Source organism: Nicotiana sylvestris, chromosome 10, assembly GCF_000393655.2.
Source record: "Nicotiana sylvestris chromosome 10, ASM39365v2, whole genome shotgun sequence".
Classification (NCBI taxonomy): domain Eukaryota; kingdom Viridiplantae; phylum Streptophyta; class Magnoliopsida; order Solanales; family Solanaceae; genus Nicotiana; species Nicotiana sylvestris.
Window position 1 is genome coordinate 10,750,700 of NC_091066.1, and position 18,476 is coordinate 10,769,175.

At 36.8% G+C, this 18,476-nt stretch overlaps 1 protein-coding gene and 2 long non-coding RNA genes across 4 annotated transcripts in view; 1 reads left to right on the plus strand and 2 right to left on the minus strand.

Moving 5' to 3' along the window:
• LOC138880328 (uncharacterized) lies at positions 1-6,878 on the minus strand. The gene is made up of 4 exons (XR_011402914.1): positions 6,818-6,878; positions 1,507-1,872; positions 1,192-1,259; positions 1-218 (listed from the first exon to the last, which is right to left on the minus strand). It is a non-coding gene; the product is annotated as an uncharacterized lncRNA (long non-coding RNA).
• LOC104231788 (heat stress transcription factor A-5) lies at positions 3,977-9,246 on the plus strand. Its single transcript, XM_009784842.2, has 2 exons — positions 3,977-4,351; positions 7,627-9,246. The coding sequence occupies exons 1-2, from the start codon at positions 4,118-4,120 to the stop codon at positions 8,827-8,829; spliced, it is 1,437 nt and encodes a 478-aa protein (XP_009783144.1). The 5' UTR covers positions 3,977-4,117; the 3' UTR covers positions 8,830-9,246.
• LOC138880327 (uncharacterized) overlaps positions 6,992-18,476 on the minus strand; it is a 26,738-nt gene continuing 15,253 nt past the window's right edge. For both annotated transcript variants that reach the window (XR_011402912.1, XR_011402913.1), the window contains exon 3: positions 6,992-7,196. This is a non-coding gene — a long non-coding RNA (uncharacterized lncRNA). The remainder of the gene's footprint in view (positions 7,197-18,476) is intronic.

The window sequence follows — 18,476 nt, forward strand, 5'->3', positions numbered from 1 at the left end:
AATCCAACACAGCCCGATACCGGGGTGTCACCAGTCATGAGCATCTATCAATTTAATACAAGTCTGAAGAGTCTACAAAGCTACTACAGAGTCACCGATAAGGGAAAGGAAATGAGATAAAGGGGGAGAAGCACGGTGCTGTGGACGCCGAACAACTACCTCGTGAACTCCGAAATCTGCCGAGAGCTCTCAACCCTCGCAAGCAGGATCAGTAGCGCCTGAATTTGCATATGGGGTGCAGGGAGTAAAGTGAGTACTCCAACTTAGTGAGTAATAATCATAAATAAATACTGAGAAGTACGAAATCACATAAGGCACATAACAGGATATAAGGAAGCAGTAAAAGCCAGTAAAAACAGTGAAGCAGTGAAGATGTGTAAAGTCATTGAGTTCAGTTAAACTTCATAAAATGCCTTTTTAACAATAAAGCAAGTAAATGACAGGCAATTAGGAAAGATAAACACATAAAGGATCGCCCCTCAGGCACAATGTCAACAAATCCACCCCTTGGGCAATATCTCAAAAACAAAACCAGCCCCTCGGGCTATATCTCACATTACAATGGGTACCCGCGCTCACTGGGGAGTGCAGACTCCTGGAGGGGCCCCTTACAGCCCAAGCGCAATATCAAGCCATCCTGTGGCATCATCACTAGGCTCCCGGCCTCATATCAAGAAGCCACCTCATGGCGTACAAATCTCAGGCCCTCGGCCTCATAATCATAATCAGGTGTTTCCTCACAACCTAGGCCCTCGGCCATACTCAGTTAGAATCTTAAAAGCCACTCGGGCAACAGTAAAACATGATGCTCAGCCCAAAATACCATTTGAAATATCATTTTAAGTGTTAAAGCAGAGTAAACATGGCTGAGTTATGAAAACAGTAGAATATGACATAACTGAGTTCAAGTATAAAGTCAAAACAGTGAGGAAATATCAATAAAAATCTCCTAAGGGTTCAAATAGTTGGCACGAGGCTCAAATATGGCATTTAGCCCAAAACATGATGATAGCAAATAGATTTCGGTCAAACACGCGGTAAAATAGTCATTCGGGATGGACTAAGTCACAAATCCCCAATATTGCACGGTCACACGCTCGTGATCTAGCGTGTGTGTCACTTTAATATAGCACATGGATGTGCAATCTGGGGCTTCACACCCTCAGGACATCATTTACAATTATTACTCACCTCAATTCGGTCCAAACTCTAGCCCGCGATGCCTTTGCCCCTCGAATCGGCCTCCCCTCACATCGAATCTATCCAAAATCAGAATCACGACGTCAAAATATGCTAAGGAAACTAAGCCTAAGCAAAAATAATCAATTTACAACATAAATCTCGAAATTACCAAAACCTGACCCCCTGGCCCACGTCTTGGAATTCGATAAAATTTACATCAATAGATTCCTAGTTTCTTCAATTTTTAACCCTTAATTCCATTAATTACAGCCCTAATCAGTGAAATAATACCATAGGAACGAGTTTTAGGTCCAAAATCCTTACCTCAATGAAATCCCCTTGAAATCCTTCTTCAAAATCGCCCAAAAGCTCCAAAGCCGACTTAAGAAATGGTGGAATAGCTCAAAAATCGCGAAGGAAATAATTTATACCTTCTGGCCCAGGGATTTTGCATCTGCGGCCAAATTCCCGCTTTTAGCGATACCGCATTTGCGGTCCTTGAACTGCTTCTGCGGTTTTCACTTAAGCCTTCAAATTCCGTATCTGCGTTGCTCACTCCGCACCTGTGCCATCGTAGGTACGTTTCTCCAACTGCTTCCGCGGTCACAACCTCCCCAGCTACTTTCCGCTTCTGCGGCATCGCACTTGCGGTCCACAATCCGCAGGTGAGGAAACAATAGAAGCATAAATCTGCAGCTTCACAAAAAATTTCAAACCCTCTGTCAACCATCCGAAATCACCCCGAGGCCCCAGGACCTCAACCAAAAACACAAACATAACCCATAACCTTATTTAAACTTATACCAATCTTCAAAACACCTCAAACAACATCGAATCAACCGAAACACATCGGATTCAAGCCTAAGTTTTCAAAATCTTTCGAATTTCGCTTTTGATAAAAAAAAATAACCAAACCACATCCGAATGATCTGAAATTTTGCACACACATCCCAAATGAAACCACGGAACTACTGCAACTCTCGGAATTCCATTCCGACCCATATATCAAAATCTCACCTATCAACCGGAAAACGCCAAAAGTCCAATTTCGCCAATTCAAGCCTAAATCTACTCTGGACCTCCAAAATACATTCAGATCACGCTCCTAAGTCCCAAATCACCTCCCGAAGCTATCCGAACCATCAGAATTCACATCCGAGCCCTCTAACACATAAGTCAACATCCAGTTGACTTTTCCAACTTAAGCTTCCTCAAAAGAGACTAAGTGTCTTAAACCTTACCAAATCCTTTCTGAACCCGATCCAACCAACCCGATCACTCATAGAACCGGTAAATAAAAAAAATAAGAAGCAGAAATGGGAGAAATAGAGTGGTAACTCATGAGACGACCGGCCGGGTCGTCACAACAAAGGTGAACTTTTGCTTTTTAGAAAAAAAACATATTGCGTATTCAACATTATAGATATTCCCACTTATATATTCGATAAATCAATTTGCTAAAAATACTAAGCATGAAAGTCATATCATGAAAATAATTTCAAATAGTACATATATGTATGTCTAATTATACAACTTTTCATAATGGAATCTCTCTATATTTATCAAGACAAATGAAAACTTAATTTGAACTAAATACCTTTGAGAAAACAAGCCAAGGATCAAACCACCACTGACCTTCAATTAACTTCTACTCTATCAGTTACACATTTTTCTTTCATCAATCTAACATATAGATATACCTGTTAGTCCCTTCGTTTCGCTATGTGATGATAATTGATTGGACACAAATTTATATATTTTTTTTTTTGAAATTTGTAAATTGTGATCTACAACAAGCCATAGAAATATGTGTGCCATAAATCATTTTAAAGTAAAACGAATTATAAAAATTAAAAATAGCCAAATTTTAAAAGTATCGAAATTTAGTCATTTTTTCGTGCAAAGATAAAATCTGAACAAAAACAGTCAGAAAAATTCCAACATAATATGCTGGAGTGCGAATTTTTTACATATGAGATTCCAACATAATATGCTTAAAATGTGCCGGAGTTCCAACATAATATGCTTAAAAATGTGCCGGAGTTCCAACATAATATGCTGGAAGTTTATACACAATAGCTCTATAATCCAGCATATTATGCTGAAACTTTTCGTGTTTCAGCTATGGTATTTTTGTCTAGATTTTATCTCCGCATAAAATATTGACTATTTCTTAATAATCTTATAAATACTGACTATTTTTCAATTATTAGTGCGAAAACTAGTTAGCCTATGTTCTTTTCACTTATCATATCCTATTAAGTCCTAAAAATTTATATATATATATATATATATATATATATATATATATATATATGAAAATGACAAGTCTAACCTTAACTTGTGATTATTTTAATTTATGTGACATTATTTTCCCGTACAAAAGGTAACAGAAGATATCTTTCTATATTTCGAAATTTTTTAACTTTGAACTTCACACATTTTACTCTCAATGCAACTTTTTACAGTCACACAAATTCTAACATATTTAATACTACAAATTTTAATTATGTTATAGTTATATAAATATTATGGTATATTTAAGATTTAAAAAAAAATAATTGGTCTCTGAGCAGAAGGTCTCTCGGAAACAGTCTTTCTATCCTTCCCGGGTAAGGATAAGGTTTGCGTATGCTATACCCTTCTAAGACCCCACTAGTGAGATTCTACTCGGTTGTTGTTGTATTTAAGATAAAAAAAATTCAAAGAAATTCATTTATTTTAAATTCGTGTACTATATTGAACCCGGATACCAAACTGTCCTGACCCGGACTCTAAACTGGAAACGAACCCGGATCTGAGGTAAAGCATTAGTCAAAGACTCAACACGGAACGCAAACTTTGAAGTCAAAGCTCCAACAGCTAAAAGCCGTAGCCTTCAAAAATCATCTCTGTCATCCCTCGGCGGCGCGTTCCCTTCACTTTCTATCTCTACATGGATGTAATTTCAGCTACGGCTGCTGCCACCGGAGGAGGAGGAGGTCCGGCGCCGTTCTTGCTAAAGACATATGAAATGGTAGATGATTCGCAAACTGATGATATAGTTTCTTGGACTCCGACAGGTCACAGCTTTGTTGTTTGGAATCCTCCGGAATTTGCTCGAATTCTTCTTCCTACTTATTTCAAGCACAACAATTTCTCCAGTTTCATCCGTCAGCTCAACACCTATGTATGTCTAATCTCTCTCTCTCTCTCTCATATATATATATATACACACACACACACACACACACACACTATTTCTGTATATATTTGTGTTTTTTGATTGATTGTGACTTCTGTTGAAATGGGTAGTGCTTAAAAATTGAATCTTTTGATTAATTTTATCATGGGTTTAGATGAAAAATTGAATATTCGGATTGATTTTGACTTCTGTTGAAATGGGTTTAGATTAAAAATTAAATCCTTGGATTGGTTTTATCTTAATGAAATGGGTTCAGCTTAAAAATTGAATCTTTGAATTGATTTTCTTTCTGTTGAGATGGGTTTAGATGAAAATTTGATTTTTTTGGATTATTTTTATCTCTGTTGAAATGGTTTCAGCTTAAAAATTGATTTTTTTTGAGTTGATTACAAAATAGTTTCAGCTTAAAAATTGGATCTTTGATTGATTTTGACTTCTGTTGACATGGGTTTAGATGAAAAGTTCAATCTTTGGATTTATTTCATCTCTGTTGAAATGGGCTTAGCTTAAAATATTGAATCTTTGAGTCTTATGTGTGCCTTATTTAACCTCCCCGCCCCACTCTCTCGTACACATTCATACATATTATATCTGTATCTATCTGTGTTTTTTAATTGATTTAGACTTCTATTGATATGGGTTCTGCTTAGAAATTGAATCTTTGGATTGATTTTCTTTTTGTCGAAATAGGTTTCGATTAAAAATTCAATCTTAGAATTGAAGGGTTCAGCTGAAAAATTGAATCATTGAATTGATTTTCAATCTGTCGGAATGGGTTAGCTTAAAAATTGGAACTTTCAGTTGGTTATCTTTCTGTTGAAATGGGTTTAGAGGAAAAATTGTATCTTTCAATTGAAGGGTTCAGCTGAAAAGATTGAATGTTTGGATTGATTTTATCTCTGTCGAAATGGGTTTAGAAGAAAATTTGAATCTTTGAATTGAAGGGTTCACCGAAAGATTGAATCTTATTGATTTAATCTACGGAAAAGGTCCAAATACCCCCTTGAACTTTACGATAAGGTGTACAAATAACCCTCGTTAAAAGTTTGGCCCATTACCCACCTTGCCGTTACACTCTTGGCTTGGATACCCCCGTAATTCTAAATGGCTGCCACAGTGGATAAGTTATCCACTCATAATTTGACACGTGGAATTTTAATTTAAACCCAAATATTTTAATTCACACCCAACCGGATCTAATTAACCTACCCATTACCCGTGACCCGACCCGTAAATTGGAAACCCCTTTCTTAAAAACACTCGAATTTTTACTTCACTTATCAAATTTGGTTAGATTTGGTACCTAATCGAACAAATTTGGTCGGTGGCCTAAAATCTCGAGTTTGATGGTGGCCTGAAATCCTGCAAAAAATCTCGAGTTTAATGGTGGCCTGAAATTACCTGCTTGTCCACTCACAAAGTGTGAAATAGATTAGCGACAGACTTCAGTAGTCAATATGCTTGATTTGAATGAGGACGTCAACCAAGATGATTTGGATGATGATGCGAAGCAATCAAATGGTCAAAATATAGTGATACGAGTAGTAGCTAAATATGGAGTTCCTTTACCTCCCTTGTCTACGACTATGAGTTCATTGAAATTTGAAGGCAGGCTAGGCTGAAGGGGTACTGCTGCGACCAGTGCTTTTCGCCCTGCTGCTTCTTTATCCAAGAGTTCAGATTGGGACACGAAAAGAATTATGGAGTTTGACCTTAATGTTGCTGCTGCTTCAGAAGACGAATTGCCAAGTGAAAATAGGATTACATCAACTTTTAGAAGTTATTCTTCAAATCAAAGTTCAAAACAAGCAGAAAAGATGTTTAACTTTGACCTCAATTTGCTTGGCGATAATGCAGATGATAAAAGTTCTTTTCCTGTGAAATCAGAAAAGTGAAGTAAAAATTCGGATGTTTTTAAGAAAGGGGTTTCCAATTTACGGGTCGGGTCATGGGTAGTGGGTAGGTTAATTAGATCCGGTTGGGTGTGAATTAAAATATTTGGGTGTAAATTAAAATTCCACGTGTCAAATTATGAGTGGATAACTTATCCACTGTGGCAGCCGTTTAGAATTAAGGGGGTATCCGAGCCAAGAGTGTAACGGCAAGGTGGGTAATGGGCCAAACTTTTAACGAGGGTTATTTGGACCTTTTCCGTTTAATCTATCAAAAATTGGGTTCAGCTCAAAATCAATCTTGTATCTGTCAAAATGGGTTCAGCTTAAAAATTGAAACTTTGAGTTGGATCAATGGTGTAAACCATTGTGGACAGAAAAGGGGAGGGGAGATGTTTCTAGCTCTTGTGACAGTTTGATTGAAACCCTTGAAAATTTTTGGTATTGTGAAAAAAGGATTACTCCGCCTTTAGAGTATTTGTCTTTGTTAAAATAACTCTCACTTTTCCAGAAATATAAAGACACTGCTATCAGAACTTGAACTAAGCCATCTCTTTACCTGGCATTCTACTTCTTTACCTGGGACGATGTTTCTTAAAAGGGGTGAAACTACTTTTCTTGCTCTGATTGGATTATTTAGTATGTCATATATAAGTCTCTACATCAAAAGAACCCAAGATGGATACTTGTTAATTGAAGCTGTATTAACTGGAAGGCCTTTGGGCAACTGAATTTGTCGATGTTCCTGGTTGAACCATATAGTCTGCATCAGAAGATGTTCTCATAATTCTTTGCACATGACAGGGATTAACACGTCGCATCTTACCAGTCATTGACTGATGATTTAACACGCCGCTTCATACCAGGCCTTGACTGATGATTTGTGTTCCCTTCCCCTCCTCCCACACGCACACCACTAACACTTCTTCCTGGGTGGCCTGATAAATGTTGAAATACATAAAACTGATAAAAACGAACATTTAGTTGTATAAAACAATTTTACTCTATGCAGTTAGACAGACGTGCATGTCTAATTTTTGAGTATTGTTAAAATTTGCATGATTTCTGATGTAATCCCAGTGATTCGTTTTAGTCAATGTTCAATATAAATTCCTATCAGATTTATATACTAGTAAACAATTTATACAATGGTAAGTAACTCCTGTGTCTGTGAGTGCTAGTTATTCCTTGCAATTTGTGAATTTGAACCATAGCTTTCTCTTCCCTAATCGCTTAGAGTATTCCATTACATAGGTAGGATCGCCTATATGATTCCTCACTATTCATTTTGCTTCATTTGGACCGATTCTATAGTTGCTGCCATAATTAATCTGAGATTAATATCATCATAAATATCTTAATTGACAGGGCTTCCGGAAGATTGATCCTGAAAGATGGGAATTTGCCAATGAGGAATTTGTGAAAGACCAGAAACATCTCCTTAAGAATATTCATCGTAGGAAACCGATTCACAGCCATAGTCACCCTCCAGGTTCCACAGTTGATCCAGAAAGAGCTGCATTTGAGGAAGAGATTGATAAGCTTTCACGTGAGAAGTCTGGGCTCGAGGCTAATGTCTTAAGGTTCAGACAGCAACAATCTGCTGCAAAACTCCAGCTAGAAGAAATGACTGAGCGGGTTGGCGGTATAGAACAAAGGCAAGAGAGTTTACTGACATTTGTTGAGAAGGCAGTTCTGAATCCTGACTTCGTTGAGCGTCTTGCTCAGAAACTCGAGTCCATGGATATTTCTGCATTTAGCAAGAAGAGGCGATTACCTCTAGTCGACAGCTCTCAACCAGTTCAAGAAAATATGTCGGTAGACAACCATAGCAGTTCTGGAGTTGAGTTTGGGAACCTTTGCAACCAAGACTTTTCAAACAAGCTCAGGCTCGAATTGTCACCTGCTGTTTCGGATATCAACGTTGTTTCGTGCAGCACCCAAAGTTCGAATGAAGATGGTGGAAGCCCGCATAGGAGAATATCTGAATGTTGGTCCAGAGAAGTGCAACTTCGAACGGGGGGAGTAATTTATACCCCTGAAGCAATAGAACTATCAGATACAGGGACGTCTTTTACATTGAAGATGGATTCATCTTTGCCTCGTGCAGCAAGCAATGTTGAAAGCTCAAGACTTCATTCCTTGCCACAAAGCCTAATATCTAACGAGGAAGTTGACGGTCACATCTCCTGCCAGCTGAATCTTTCTTTGGCTTCGTGTCTTTCACAAGTCGATAAAAATCAACATTCATTGAGGATGACTCTAATAGGTCAAGAGATGAGTAAACATTCTGAATCACAGTCTGATGCCAATGGCAAAAATCCTCCTAATGATGACAAATCCTTGCCGCCTTCACATGATGCAACTGGTAACAAGCAAGGGGCTGCAACTACTCAGGTTCGAGTCAACGATGTTTTTTGGGAACAGTTCCTAACGGAAAGACCGGGCTGCTCGGATAATGAAGAGGCTAGCTCTAGTTTCAGAGGGAACTCTTATGATGAGCAAGATGATAGAAAACCAAATCAAGGAGTAACTAGTAACACAAGAAAGGTGGAACACCTTACCCTCTGAGTACATGAAGTTGCCATTGGAACCTTGCATAATTTCTTTAGGCGTTTGGAAATTTTCAGTTAATATACTGCAATGGTTTGTTTCTGTCACTCCCTGATAAGTAGTGATAATAAGCAATATTGTGCGGACTCCCCAAAATGCTTTCGCATCCGTGTTGGATCCTCCAAGAATGCACTACTTTTGGAGGATCTGACACAAATCCGGATATTGTCAAAGAGTCCGAGTAATATAGATAATAAGTTGTATATCGCTATATGCTTAAAGCCTCTTTTGCTGTTTTGTTGTTACGGGGTCATTTTATGGCTTTATTTTGGGACTGAGGCGTAGTAGTTGTTGTATATGGCCTTGTATTTACACAAAATTATTATAATACTCATATAAGAACTGCTTTTGGTGATGAAATGTTGTTCTGCTTGATTTTCTCTTGCATTTTGATTCATAAACAGCTTTATATATTGCTGTTTACCTTTCACAACAAATGTGTTAGTACCTCTGTTACTTTACCATTAACTGCATTTAGATAAGTTGCAATATCTGTTTGTACAAACAGATTATTTGAACGCCAAGTCCAGAGCAAGTCCATATTATCTATCAAAAGAATTCTCTAATTTTGAAGGAAAACAGCATATAATTAGGAAAATCAATTTATTCTTTCTGGTGAGAATTATTTTTTGCAACTCAAAGTAACCAAACATTTGTAAACAAATAAATAAATATATATATATAAACCTATTGTATCAGGTCTAGATACAACTAGTCCGGTTCAAACGGTGGTCGTTAAGACACATCAAATCCGTTAATGGCTGACACTTTGTCAAAAAGTGTAAATTTAACTCCCGAAATTAAAGAAAGAAGAGGACAGCCAAGATCTATTACTCAAGGAGAGACATCCAGAAGAAGACACATAGTTTCAAGAAAAAGAATGTTGAAAAAATAGAGAATATCATATTATACAGACATTAGAAAAATTCTTGACAAAAGATAAACACGTATTGGGAGGAGGACCAGAGAAAGAAAAAGCAGCCCCACAACATTCAGAAGCGGACAATACAGTTAAAGATTCGGATATAGGATATCACGAAAATAAAGGTGATGACTCTGGAAGGAGCTTTGATTCAGTGGCTCTGCACTATTTATATATATAAAAAAGAAAGAAGGAACATAAAGATAAAGATTAGTTAGAGAGAAAAGACATAAAGATGGAATAATAATAGTATTAATGAGAAGACATAAATGTGAAGACTTAAAAAAAATTGGAATGAAGAGATGAAGTATGTCGGAAAAATAAAAAATAATTGAAAAAAGTGACAAATAAAGAAGAAACCTTTATTAAGGCCATGTGACGATGGGGCCCAGTGAAGTATCCGGCAAGGCTGAAAAGAAGGATTTCTGAAAGTGTTTTAAGTCCGTCTTTATAATTTATTTTATTCTGGTATCAGAGCCCAGTGATCCTCAAATTTTCTATATCTATGAGACAACATATATTTACAAAATATATAAGATATCATAATCAAACAAGGCATAATACAATAAAAGGAGTTCAAAAAATTAAACGTGTAAAAAGCAGATTAATAAATTTACTAGTATTAAAGATAGAGAACTTAAATTCGATATCCTTTGGGAATTATATGCTATATTAGAAAATATAAGAACAAACGAAGAATTTATAAGTTAGCTGGAATATAAAATAGAATTGATTCCTTTAGGATAATACATGAATAGACCTGAATATATAAGAGAAATTAAAATATAAACCAAAAAATTGGACGGTTAGAAATTAATCTTAGAGAAATACAAAAGGATTTAGAATTTATATTTTATTTTATTCTGAGGTTTTTCAATTATTTGCTTTAGCAGCTTTTCTAGCCGTTATTAATACTTTATCTACAACAAACTCTTCTTCTTCTATATATATATATATATATATATATATATATATATATATATATATATATATATATATATTAAAAGCATGAAGGCCCTTAGCGAAATGTCGTTCGCCCTTTTTACCCTTTAAAAATTGAGTTCATTTTAGACAAAATAGTCACCTAATTATTTTTCTAATATTTAGGACTTTTAAATTAATTAAAATTTTGCTTATTAAATCTTTCCTTATTTGAACTATTATGTACTACTTTACAGCTTGTTTGGATGGTTGTTATGCATCGTTTCATAATGTATCGTATCGTACTATATTGTATTGTACTGTATCATTTGATAAATACAATGTTTGGATAGATTGTGTCGTTTGTCATCGTTTCTTGATATCGCACACCAGCAATATGAAGAATAAACTTGCAATATTATAAAGAAAAATTATGATACAATGTAAAATTACTATATAAAAAGATAGGGTAAATGATAAAATAAAATAATTTAATAATAATAAAGGGTGAGATTGGAGAAAAAGACAAGGTAACGACGCGACCATACCAAATCGGTCGTTATATAAAGTGGCACATTTCGTCGCTATGTAACGACGGATTTAACGATACGATACAATAAAATTTTAGTAACAATCAAAACAAAATATTGTATTTAAAGTAACAATACGATACGATGCAATGGGTAACAATCATCCAAACAAGCTGTTAAAGTTAATTAACTTTTACCTTTTATATATTTGAACAAATAGCTAATTCGAGAAGATGAAAAATCTTCCTAGCAATAATAGATTAGTTTTAATAAGAAAAAGTGACTTAGATTTCAACCAGAAATAATCATTAACGTTTAAGAGCTTTTCAATTGTTTCTAATACTTTTGTTCATTTACAAACGAAGGGCCATAATTTTACACTTGCAAGTTGGAACAAATATTAATTTGACATTTTAATTATAAAATTCGATTAGATTTCATATTTTAAATACATAAATTAATAATAATATTTATAAAAATATACATGAGATTCAACCAATAACATTTGTGTATCAAATAAAATAATAATAAAAATATAATCACAAATTTTATTTTGTACACTACTGTAATGATCCGGCCGGTCGTTTTAAGAATTTACGCCCTGATTCCCTATTAACTGCTTTTTCCGTATTTGTATCTGCTGTTGTGAGTTGTCAGGGGGAAATAATTGGAGTTTCAGAGAGTTTTGCGATACCTAGTCCCTAAATGAGAGCTTAAGTTTTGAAAATTTGACCGTAGTCGGAACAGTGTGAAGAAGGCCTCAGAATGGAATTCTGATGGTTCCGTTAACTCCGTTGGGTGATTTCGGGTTTAGAAGCGTGTTCGGATTGTGTTTTGGAGGTCCGTAACTAATTTAGCATTGAAATGCCGAAAGTTGAATTTCTGAAGTTTTAGGTTCAATAGTAAGATTTTGATCCGTGGGTCGGAATGGAATTTCGGAAGTTGGAGTAGCTCCGTCGTGTTGAATGTGACGTGTGTGCCAAATTTCAAGTTATTCGGACGAGGTTTGGTAGACTTTTTGATCGAAAGCGTATTTTTAGAGTTTTTGAAGTTCTTAGGCTTGTATCCGATGCTAAATTGGTGTTTTGATGTTGTTTTGAGAGCTCCGAAGATTGGAATAAGTTTGAATGATGTTTTAGGATGGGTTGACATGTTTGGTTGAGGTGCCGGGGGCCTCGGGAGTGTTTCGTATGCTCAATGGGTCATTTTTGGAACTTAGAAATTGCAGAAAAATGTAGCAGCAGTTGGTTCTAGTTTCCTTCTTCGTGTTCGCGAGTGGGGTCTCGCGTTCGCGAAGAGGAGCTGGGTTGGTGAGCAATTTATGGTTCGCGTTCGCGAAGCTGGGAGTTTTATACCTACGCGTTTGCGACCTATGCATCGCGTTCGTGATGAAGAAATCTGGACCCAAGTGAATTTGTGCTTCGCGAACGCGATGGGCCTTCCGCGTGCGCGAAGTAGGAATACCTGTGCAGTATTTAAATAGCCCATCCGCGATCCTTCTTCATTTTTTCACCATTTTTGAACGGGATTGAAGCTTTTGACGTTGATTTTTGAGGAAACCAAAGGGGAATCACTAGGAGGTAACATTTTTGACTTCATAACTCGTTTATATGTGATTAAAGACCTAATTAGTGGTGAATAATTTTGGGGAAAATGGGTAATTAGGGTTTGAGATTAAGAGACCTTAACATGAGTATTTGAGGGGCCAATTGAACTCCGACTTCAATGTTCTTGTTATGTATAAACTCGTGAGAGTACGAGGTTTCTGAAAATATAAATTTCACCCGATTCCAAGATGTGGCCCCGAGGGGCGTTTTGGTCATTTTACCTAATTTCGTGTACTAGCTTAGAATTTATTTGTAGAATCAGTTACTTGAAGTGTTATTTACATTATGCAATTGAATTGAATAGATTTGGGCCATTTGGAGTCGAGTACCCATGGCAAGAACGTGGTTTCGGGTTGATTTTGAGCCGGTTCGAGGTAAGTGGCTTGTCTAACCTTGTATGGGAGACTTTCCCCTTAGGATTTGTATTGTGATAATTGAAATGCCTTGTACGTGAGGTGACGAGTGTGTACTTGTGCTAATTGTTGAAAATCTTATTTTCATTAAGTAACTTTAATTGTGTTTTCCCTTTCTATTTATTCTACTTGCACTTTTAAACATGTTGTTAGCTTAGAGAAGCATGTCTAATTGACTTAATTGCTTTATTTGCTTTAACTGCCTTATTTGTATTACGTGAAGCATGCTAGGTTAGAATTGCCTGGTTACTTTGGTATGAAGTTGAGTTTAATTGAGTATTCCTTGTGTCATTGTTGTATGTTTTACTTTGGGACTACGGGACAACATTCCGTGAGATCCCCTGTACGCATTTATGATTTGAGCTGGAGTGCGGGATACCGAGAGATCCCCAGCATGTATATTGAGGATAGAAAGAGATCCTCGAGATACCAAGAGATCCTAGCATATATTGAGGATACCGAGAGATCCTCAGGATACCAAGAGATCCCTAGTATACATTGATGATACTAAGAGACCCTCGGGATACCAAGAGATCCCTAGCATATATTGAGGATACCGAGAGATCCTCGGGATACCAAGAGATCCCTATCATACATTGAGGATACTAAGATATTCTCGGGATACCAAGAGATCCCTAGCATACATTGATGATACTAAGAGACCCTCGGGATACCGAGAGATCCTTAGCATACATTGAGGATACCAAGAGATCCTCGGGATACCAAGAGATCCTTGGTAGGTATTGAGGGTACTAAGGGATCCTCGAGATACTGAGAGATCCCCGGTTATTATCTTTGTGAAGAGTGGTATTTTCTTGTGATTAATTATTGATGATAGGCAATAATTACGTGTTTTAGTTGATTATTACACTCTAATTTACTGCATTTTAGTTGAGTTTGCGCTTTAATCGCTAGTGTTTTGCACTAATTATGTGTTTTATGTCTTGTAGGTGTAATTCCGAGCTATATAGATGTTATGAAATGAATTTAAGTGATTTTAAGCTTTGAAGTCTGAGTAAAAGCTCAAGGAATTAAGCCGAGATCGTGTTCGGGGGTCAAATTTAATAGTTGAGAACAAACGAAGACTCGATGAGGTATATTGTGCACTGTCTAGTACAATGCACATAACCTTTTACTCAGAACTCCATTTTTGCTCCATAATATATGATTGGAAAGATAACTCAAAGGACTACAACTTTAATGTTTTGCGTTTTTCCAAATCCCAAACGAAACAGGATGAATAATCGCGGTTTCACTGCGACTGCAGCAGAACTGCGGCAGAGTGCAGACATAGACAATTGAAGAATCAGAAGCCATGTTTGGCCGCGATTTGACCGCGAGCGCTGTAGAACCGCGGCAGGAGGCGGAAATTTCAGGGACTAAAGTGCAAACACGGGATGTTTAGCCCAAAACCCTATTTTAAACACTAGACTCCGCCAAAGAGAGGCATGTATTGTTTTGGAGAGTATTTTTGGCAAGAAGAACAAGTGTGAGAGATCACCCAAAACATCTTAGTTTCTTCTTCTCTTTATTTTTCTTGCAAGTTTTATGATGAATATTATTTTAGTTTATTTACCCATAGTTATGAGTAGCTAAATCCTTTGTCTAAGGTTTTGATGGAACCTATTTGGGGATGAACTTCTTGTTTATGTTAATACAAATTGTTAGTCTCAATCTTTATTTGTTCAACTTTGTGTATGTTGTAGTTAATTGACAGGATCCTCAATTAGCTGTGCCTATTTAGTGTGCATAACTCGAGAGAGAGTGCATATTTAGGTTATTGTTGAGCAACACCACTCCCAAAGTATAAGAGAGATCTATAACTGCGGGTTTAAAGGCGGGATTAGGGATAACGAAGCCTTGGGTGCAATATTTAGTGAACTGTGTTAATTAAAGCTAGCTAGTATATCTCGGGAGAGTGCAATAGTATATTACTGTTATTACTCGGGAGAGATTTACGGTAAGGAAAGTGTTCATAATTGATAGAGGTGTGTTGGTCAATTTGTATGAAGCATAAACAGAAGGGATTCCATCAATAGGGGAAGTCATTACCTTAGCGTTTTCTCATTATTGTTTACAACCTTAGTATCCTTAGTTTACAGCTGTTTATTTAATTGCAATTTTAGTTATTGAAGACACCATCAACTGTGATTCAAAAGTTTGGGAAATTGGTTCTCAAGAGTTTAGTGGGTCTAAAGATTGTGATTGATAGGTTAACTCTCCATGGATTCGACCCTGGGCGTAATACTCGGGTTTTATTTGCAACATCCGCAGAGTCCTTTTTAGAGGGCATAGTTGGGCGTGATCAAATTTTGGCGCCGTTGCCGGGGAGTTAATGGAATTATCAATTACCATTGATAGAAATACAAAAATTCTTAGTATGGTCAGTTTTCTCTATACCCAACTTGTGAATATTTGTGTAATTAATTTTTCTTACCTTAGTCTATTTTTATTGTTTGGGTCTTGTTTATTTTCTTAGTTTTGAAAAATGGCATCATATAATAAAAATTGGTGGGATGGTAGTTGTTCATACTGTGATGACTCTTGTCTTTATTGTGGAGGACCATACTCGTGGCAAAATTGTTTAAATTTTCCCGGGGGTGGATTGTGCGCACAATCTCAAACCCATGAGTGGAGTATTCGTGATAAGTGTGGTTTTCAAAATGGTCATTGGGATGATTGTGTTGATTGGTCCTTCCCTTCCCCAAGCCCCCGCTATGATGATTCTATTGTTTTTGATGAAAATGATAGGGCTAACGAATTGGAAGAAGTTGAGCATGGCCGAAAGGGAGAGTTCAAGCTCATGTTGGAGTGCTTACTTGAAGGAGGACACAAAGAACAAAGTGCCTTGGAGGAGCTTTTGGAAAATAGTCTCCAAAATTCCTTGGCACTTAATCAAAACCAAGAACTCTCAAATGCCCAAAATGAGAAAATAATGCTCATGTTGGAGACCATTCTTGAAAATGAGGAAGAATGTGAGCTAAAATTTGAAGAGTCAAGAATTGAACCTCCGCCAACCGACCCCATGAGTACCAATGATGCCGAGAAAAACATGGACTTAGAATCAACCGGTGTAAAGAAAAATCTGGTTGAGAATGACTCTAGTCCGGGGGAAGAAGAGGATGTCAGAATAGAAAAATTGCAAAATAAAGGTTTGAAGTCACATTCCAAGCATTTTTCAACATTAGAATTGTGTAGTGATATAAAATTGAACTACATGAGTCCGTGAGGGACTGCGAGGAGGAAAGGCAACAACCATACATTTTATAATTTGAGGAAACAAAAAACCAAAATGACATTCCTCACATGAGAGTCAAGAAGTGCAAAATGAAGAATTTAAGGCTCGGCTCGATAATCAACTTACCACCCCCTATCGCTCGTGGTCACAAGCTTGATTCCAAGCTAGGTGCACAGTTCATATCGTCCAAGTGGCGAGAAAAGTGGTAAAATTGTTTGTGTCGTGCCGCGACTTTAAATCAAGCGCTTGTTGGGAGGGAACCCTATTTTATTTTATTTTATTTTTATTTATTATTGTATTATTCTTGTAGTGTAGATTTTTATTTTTAGGAACATGGAACACAAAGCTATTGGAAGGATGTAACAACAAACCATTGGTTGGAACTAAGTGTGAGGTACCCGCACGAAGGACCAAGATTGGGAGAAGTCTGAGTACCCCATGAGCTGCTAGTGCTTCGGCCTTTGGCCTACCAGGGAGTTTCTTTTACCCTCTTATTAGTATGGTGTGCATTGGGGACAATGCACAATTTTAAGTGTGGGGTGGGAGACTTGCCTTGATATTGTATTGTAGTGTACATAGACATGGAACATGTTGTAATATTGTATATGTGTTGTTGCGTATAGTTGACTGTACTCACATTAGGAGTAACTGACTTGGCCCAACGACGGACTCTTGTCGACGGGTCTCTTGAGGGTCAAAGTCGGATCTAAAAGAAAAAAAACAAACAAACAAAGGTACAGGACTCTTCTTGAGGACGGACCACTTGGACAGTACTCTTGAGGGAAGTAGTCCATGTAGCTTCTTTTTATTTTATTTTATTGTTCTTTTCTAGGTAGTGTAGTAATTCCTCCTTGGTTTTTCTTTAAACCACGGTTCTTTTCCAAGGGTTTTATTTGAACCGGATGTAGTTAATTTTTTTTGGGGAGTAGGAGCCATTGTGTTGTGTTTTGAAGTGAAGCAATACCTCTTGACTTTGTTATGCCTTGAGAATAGTGAGTACTTTGGTTGTGACACTTAGGCTCAGTTTTTGACTCTTGTAGAAGTACCTTAAATTGTATTATCTTAACTTTGCTCAACTGCTTTGACTAGAGTGTCTTGATGAATCCAATCCTAAGTGAGTTATGTGCCATGTGTGTGTGAGGTTTGTTGTATTCTGTGTATTGCATTTGACGTCTAGAACTTGCCCTGTGTGTTTGCAAAGCGAAATAGTAGTTTTGTTCAGTCTTGGAAGTGATATAGGCGTTTCTTTGTTGAGCTAGATATGTATATTTTACCCGCCTAATTGTTATGTATCGTAGTTGGTTCTTTGAGCATGTAATCTAGTTTCTTTGGCAACCACATTACAATCCTTACTCATTTGTTTGAATTAACCATCTATTTGAACCATTGTAACCTCTCATGAGCACTTGAATTGTTATGAACTTTCTAAAAGTTAAAGTGTGGGGTGATTGGTTTGGCTTTTGAGTGGAACCAATGAAATAAGGAGAAAGGTGCACTGATTTGAAAAAGCAAGAGCCACTTGAATTGGAAAAAAAAGGAAAAGAAAAAAAATACTCTTTGATAGTGGTGACTCTTGATATAATTGTGCTTAAATAATTTGGGAGTTGATGTATATTGATGTGAAGGTGGAGTTTGGTTTGACATAAGTATGGGGTTTGAATGTTAAATTATATGTATTAAAGTGCTTAGGGAGGTGTAGTCACTCTTATATCTAAATGTATCCTACCCGTCCCGTAGCCTACATTACAACCAAATAAAGTCCTAATTGATCTTAGATTGAATGAGCTCGATTAGTGGAGTAGTACACTACGGGCAAGCTTATGGTGCATCTTTTGTGGCATATGAATATTATTTCTGAGAGTGAGTGAATTCTTTCTATCTTGAGTTCCTAAGTGTTCTTAAATTTTATTGTGTGGAACCACTTTTTTTTTGTTGTGTAAGGGCACTTGATTCATGAAGGAAAGGTAATGTCAG